This window comes from Egretta garzetta, unplaced genomic scaffold, assembly GCF_000687185.1.
Source record: "Egretta garzetta isolate BGI_Z169 unplaced genomic scaffold, ASM68718v1 scaffold104, whole genome shotgun sequence".
Lineage (NCBI taxonomy): Eukaryota > Metazoa > Chordata > Aves > Pelecaniformes > Ardeidae > Egretta > Egretta garzetta.
In genome coordinates this window covers 1,642,003-1,648,896 of record NW_009259485.1, presented here as the reverse complement: position 1 = coordinate 1,648,896, position 6,894 = coordinate 1,642,003, and the positions used below count along the sequence as shown (strand labels likewise).

Below are 6,894 nucleotides of genomic sequence, written 5' to 3'. Positions count from 1 at the left end.
CCAACGCTATTTACTTGCAGAGTAGTAAAACAGACTGGCTTAACCAAACTGTCTCCCTTTTCCATCGAGTAAAGGGGAAATGCTGGAGTTAGTCTTTCCGATCCTTTCCTGAAATACGGTAGTAGGTTGTGGGATAGCTGTTTGCTAGACCTGATTCAGTGTTAGAAGGCTTGAATCTTTATTTCAGTTCAGAAGAGTGATCTTATCAGTAGACCAGGGAGTGTTTTAGGAAAGATCACAATCTCTCTTGTTTTCTTACTATGATGGATGCTTAGCCACTGTGTAACCAGGAACACAAGGGTCATAAGTTGAGAAGAGAGCAGGCTATAGAGGGACCCTAACTATTGCCTAATATTTATAGTAGTCATCTTGGGAAGGGACAGAACTGAGCTACTGACTCAAATTATATACCATAATTAAATGTTTTGAGAAGCTCTCTACTTCCAGAACCTTGTAATAGTATTTTAGCCAACCTAGCTGATTGTAATTAGAGTGGGTTTCAGGTTAAAGGTATACACCTGAATGTAGGTGTCTATATATAAGTATCAGTGTCTAAGTGTTCAGGAAGCTCCAGGGAGTCTGAGGACTCTTCAGATGATCAGACAAAGGTGACATGTTTAGTTTCCCTTACCTGTGTTCACAAAACATTCACTTGTGTTAGTGTCCCAGTTCCCCATATGGACTCCCGAGTTCAGCTGAAGCTGAGTCCCACCTCTGAATTCCCACGTCTGGCAAGTTTTCAGGCTAAGTAGTACCTAATGGGTTTAAGCTTTTGTTCTGAAACACTAGAAAATTAATTACCCATTTTTAAAAAACTTTTTTGTCTAGCATTAATAATTCTTGCTGTCCTCTAGTTGGATATGTTACACTTGAAGTTTTTATCCTATTTGCTTCTTAGTGTTCTGTTTGCATAGTGCCCATCAAGCATATTCTTTCTATAAAAATGATGTTTAAAAAAAGACTACCAAAATGCTTGTAGAATCAGCATAAGATGCTAGCTAGCAGTATTTAATCACTTGCTTTTTACACTCTCTGTTACATTAATTTGTGTGTTGCCTATTTACAATTTATTGTCTTCAGGGAGGACTGTTTTCTTTGGAGTGTATGGTAATGATGCATATATAATACCATTTGCCTACAATAATACAAGCAACACAGAATCTGAGATTTTTAAGCTTATTTTATTTTTCTTGATAGAATTTAATAAAACATCTTCCTGAACAAGAACAATTGAATGCATTGTCCAAGTTCAAGAGCGAGTATAATAATTTGTCTGAGCCGGAACAGTTTGGAGTTGTGGTGAGTTCTGTTTTGTAATAACTTTTTTTTGTGTCCTTTCCTGAAATATAGTTTTAATGTAATATTATAGAAACAATACCAGCTGCTGCTTCCTAAATGTGAAGAGATTCCAGATTGGGAGAAATGTACAAGTGCTGTATTTTAACTGGACTTTTAGTGGACATATCCATAGATGTAGAAGGCAATGGTGTTGGAATATTACTGCTGGAATGATTTGGGATTCTCTTTCTTTAAAAAAGTAACCTAATTTACAGGAAAAAAAAAAGAGTGGTATTTTTTGTGGCAAAGTTTCACTGGGAGATATGGAGCTATTTCTGAATTTCCATAGCTAAAATAGTTTCGCTCTACTTTTTTTTTTTGCATTAATGAATCTTAACTTTTTCAGTGAAGTTTTCTACACTGATGTTTTTCTTTCTATTCTTCATGTAAATGAGAAGAAAATACTGTAGTTATCACTATGTTAACCTATTCTGTGTCCTTCCTCCTATGTGTTATAGTGTGTTCTGTCAAACTTGCAGTCACTTTTTCCATTCCCACCATGAAGACACGTTTATAACATGTCCTAGGTTGAATTAACAAAGGTAGACTGGAAGAGAGAAAAGAAAATACTGCTAGTTCAGTGCTGGAAGTTGATGTTTTTTGTGAAAATACAGTTTGGATGTAATTTCTCCATAGCTCATAATTCATAATTGTTAATTATTTCATCCAGACAAACACAGAGTGCTATTTCTTTTCCTGTGTGCATATATCTGTATAAGTCTCTGATTTTTTTTTTTGTGTCCAACTCCTAGCACGTCAAGCCAAGATGGTCATTGTTAGCTTCATTTGGGAGGATTTCCCTGGGAGGAAATAATTCTTTTAGATGTATCTGTGGGCTTCGGGAAAAGGAGTGTCTGTGTAACAGTAGGCACGTGCTGTTGGTAGTTATCTGTGTGGATATCCAATGCCTGTGCATGAATATTGGATTAGCTGGAGTACAGGTGAGGGCTATGAGAGCAGCAATCACTATTCTGAATCAGCTGAAGAACATTGGTCTGGTCAGGAAACATGACTGCACTGAATTGGTGCCAGTTACAGATGTGACATAGGCAGTCTTCTTTGAGTATAGGTACTTGTAAAACAAAACTGGTTCTGAAGTGGTGTTTTTGCTGAAAGCTGTTGCTGCTGTTCAGTTTTGATCCACCTTTAACATGAGTAACAGTCATTGTTCATCTAATGCAATGCTGGTTTCTGTGTTCTTTGGAGTTTTCTAACTACACGTTGGGAGCAACCAAAAAAGAGGAATGCCACCACCGTTTTTAACACTTTGTCGAGGTTTAACCCGGCTGGCAACTAAGGACCATGCAGCCGCTCGCTCACTCCCCCCCATCCCTCATTGGGATGGGGGAGAGAATTGGAGAAAAGAAAAAAAAAAAGTAAGAGCCGTGGGTTGAGATAGAGACAGTTTAATAAGAGAGAAGAATAACAATAGTAATAATAATAATAGTAAGAGAATATACAGAATATATATAAAACAAGTGATGCACAATGCAATTGCTCACCACGCGCTGACCGATGCCCAGTCCGCCCCGAGCAGCGACCCCCCCCCCGGAGCCGCAATCACACAGCCCGAGCTGCGACCACTCTGCTTGTGACCGACTGACCCGACCGAACGAACCGACCGAACTAACCCCCCCGAGCATGACGTTCTATGGTATGGAATAGCCCTTTAGTCAGTTTGGGTTAGCTGTCCTAGCTGTGCTCCCTCCCAGCTTGTTATGCACCTGGACGAGCAGGAGAAGCTCAAAAAGTCCTTGAGTAGTCTGAGCACTACTTGGCAACAGCTGAAAACATCAGTGTGTTATCAACATTCTTCTGGTACTAAATCCAAAACACAGCACTATGCTAGCTACTGTGAAGAAAATTAACTCTATCCCAGCCGAAACCAGGACACACTTTTATTTATTTTCCAAAATTTTCATACATAGTTTTCTTATTGAAGCCAAATTATCAATTCCTCTTTGTCCAAATATCTTAGTTATAAAAGCTAATGAAATATTATGCTTTTTCTTTCTTGTTGAGGTGTTATCAGACCTTAAAGGGATCTATTTATAGTTCAGCTCTATCCTAAGCTTACTTTAAGTGATTAAATTATCACGACTTATCTCAGAAGGTCATTGAATAGGTCTCTGATATCCTTTAAAAGAAGTATCCTTCCTCAACAATAAAAAAAATCCAGTCAAAACATATTTTTTGTTTCATGAGATGTGAAACTAATGCTTTCAGCACCTCTGTTTCTTGCAAAGAATGCAAAATGTCTAAAGTCAGAGAAATTATTACCTTTTCGCTTGTTTTCTTATAGTATTTGTTTATTCAATTCAGAAAATAGCAGTAGTTTCACAGAAATAGGTTTCACAATGTTACGTTTTAGGTTTGTTTTCAGCCTAGTTTATATTACAGAGCTCTAGAAAGAGAGAAACAGGTTAGCAGTTAAATCTACCATGACCAACAGAATTTAACCTTTTGGTGGTGAGAACTGGGAGGAAGATGTGATAATGATTATTATGTTTGAATCAGTTCTCCAGGTGGAAATTTTGTTTTAAATCTATAATTTTATAAATGAGAGTTCCTGCATTTGTTTACTTGCTTGCAGTAATCAACGTGAAATTAAGATGCGTCAATATATTAATGTCTCTTAAAAAAAAAAGCAAAACCACAAACCACAACCAAAAAAACCACCCCAACCCCCCAAAGAATCACTTCAATAATTTTTAAAAAGAATTTACACTGAATTAAATTGTACCTTCTGACTTGTCAAATTCTCTTTAGATTTTCCTTTGAAAGTTTTTGTTTTCTCACTTGCATATTATTTCTTTTTCTTGAACATGGGCTAATACTGCAACTGATATACAGTAGATGCTAATTGGGCATCCTTGGAATATATAGCCAGATCTATGGTATGGGAGGCTTCTTATCTGATATAAGAGTTAGTTCCTTCCTCTCACTTTCATATTGTCTCCACAGATTTCTTCAAATTCTGTAGGGTGAAACAGCTATGTTAGATTCTCCAAACTTCTTCCCTCAAAATAAGTCTTCATCTTAAATGCCATTAAGGAATCTGTTGAAATTAGAAATCAGATGTGCTAGGTTTAGCCTGGAGTCTCACATGTTCAAAATTTAAGTAATGTATTGTAATACATACATTTCCTAAGAATATGTTTCTTCATAGGCCCATATCTCAATCAGTATATGAAATGTGTGGTGCCCTGTGAATGAAATTTCCTTATCTAATGAATAAAAGCTGTTGGTAGAGTTCCTGGTTCATTTGATCTAGAGGTTGAAATGTTTGCAGAGTTGGTAAAGGACAAAAGGAAGGGAGAAAAAAAAAACCAAACCAACAACTGGTTAGGAAGAGTGAGTGTGATAAAGAAAACAAAACGACCTCTTGCATTTTTACCTTTACCATAATCTTTTAATATATATCTGGCTGACCCAGACATTTAGATGACACTGTGATAAGGAACACAGGAAAAGAGGAGAAGACTTTGTTGAGCTGCATTTTCTGCTTTTTGGTTTTGTTTTTTCATTTGTTTTGTTTTTTTTTCCCCCCTTGTGCTATTTGGTGCCACAGATGACAAGTCTTTCTGTGCTTCTAAGAATTGGGCTCTCTTTATGTAACCATTTTTATTTAAGTTTTATGTAAACATCAAACGATAATTTTTCTTTTAAAAATAATTTAAAAAAACCCTAGCCTATTCTTGAATTGAGCTCTATAAATGCTGTACTTTTGTTCAATAATATTAGAAGTTCATGGGTTTTGAGAAAATTTAATATTAGAAAACTGGAAGGGTAGATTTTTGATGTAGAGGAGAGGTTCATATGTGTCAGTCTTACTAAGAAAAATTCCAGTGTCCTGTGCTTAATAAACTGGACTGAGCACAACACTTCTCCCTGATAACCTTGTTTCAAACCATCTCTGCCAAGATGACAGAGATATAAGCCCACGTCTAAACTTCAGCAGCTTCATCTGAGTGTGATAAATTATGGCAAAATGCCAGTAAAGATGGATTTACACCAGTAAATTTGACCATGAACTGGACTGGCTGAGAAGTAGACACCTATTTGACTGTGCCAAATCATTCCAACAGTAATATGTATGTAGCTGACTCATTGGAGAAATACTTATATAGAACAATCAGATGCAGGGTTATGCATTTTAATTTAATTAGTAAAATACAAAGTTAAGTAGCAAACACATTTTTTACTTTATGATCAAGAATAAACATTGATTCAAAAAAGACATTTAAAAATTAATTCCACATAAGTTAAAGCTTTCTTTGCTTTTTTTATTTCATATTTGAGCCTCACTGAACTGATAAGTCTGTCTTTTGCTCTTCAAAAGTGTCAGGTTTACTACAATTGGACATACTAACAACAGTAATAAATTTGAAATTTAGTGTGTAAACATTTTCCAATTGATCAGAAGCCCTTTAATATTTAAGCTGTCTTCTGGAAAGAAACTTGGCTTATGGGGGAAAAAAGTGTTTATTTTTTTCATTTTTGCTGTCACCAGACCATCGTAACGAGTGTTATTTTTATTTTAAAGGCTAAGCTCTAGTTTTAATTCTTTCAGAAAGACTCCTGTAGTTTTTGAGCATTTGTTGGTAGTGGTTTTAATGCTACATGATTGTGTCTTACAGAGATACTAACAGTATCCTTGCAATTCTACATTTATAGAACTGGCTATTCTGATCAGTTTTGTCTAAAAAGGTACTGTACCTGGCAAGCAAAATGGTGTCTGCTTAATAACCAGCAAATCCTCCCGGTATCAATATAGTATTCTGTGGTCTAACTCTCTTACAAGTATTGTTGGGAGTAATAAAATTTCTTAACACACTCTTACACACATTTGTGTTCCTTAGTTCAGGCACATTATTCCTTTAATTACTCCCCTTTCAGCTCTACCTACTTGTTATTTTGTAAATGAGGATATATTTTAAAGAACTCCTGCAAGTTAATTCACAGTTTTCTTAAATTTTAAGCAATAATCCATTTCATTTCACTGTTCTTTTGCTATGTATATTGAAATCTGGTAGTATTCAAGTAATTGAATTTGAAACTATTTGTTTTAAGACATCGATTGACTTGTATTGATTGACAAGATGCAGTATTATCGGTAGATATTTTTAACTGTTGGTTATTTCTTTCAAATGTACCAATTCAGTTAGATGGGACTATCAGTCTGATGAGAAGAGCTAGACCAGTAGTACTGTAGATCAAGTTTTGCTGGATGTTGCCCAACTATATTAATAATTTTTTCTTAAAAAAATAAGGCAATGTGATAACTTTGCATTAAATAATAAGAGTGTCAAAAGTTGGTGGAATTTCTTTTCTGAAGGAACCAGATTCCCACCGTGTAGTGCAAGTGTGTGCTTTCCCTAGTTTTCCGTGCAAAGCATTAAGAAACACCCAACAAGACCATACCCCATCAATAGGCACAGTTTTTCTAGTGTCACATCTTCTATGCAACTAGTAGAGCTGACTTCAGAGAACAAGCTACAATCAGTTTTTAACATGAAACACTTTTCACTTCTCTTGGAGGAGGGGAGTTTTGTA

General features: G+C 35.8%; 1 protein-coding gene across 1 annotated transcript in view; it reads left to right on the top strand.

Moving 5' to 3' along the window:
• Positions 1–1,197: 1,197 nt before the first annotated feature.
• The window catches only part of LOC104124841 (protein diaphanous homolog 3-like), a gene marked incomplete at its 5' end in the record, with an annotated part of 133,877 nt that continues 128,180 nt past the window's right edge, over positions 1,198–6,894 (top strand). The window contains one exon of the mRNA XM_009637216.1: positions 1,198–1,299. Within this exon, the coding sequence (XP_009635511.1) occupies positions 1,198–1,299 (102 nt within the window). The remainder of the gene's footprint in view (positions 1,300–6,894) is intronic.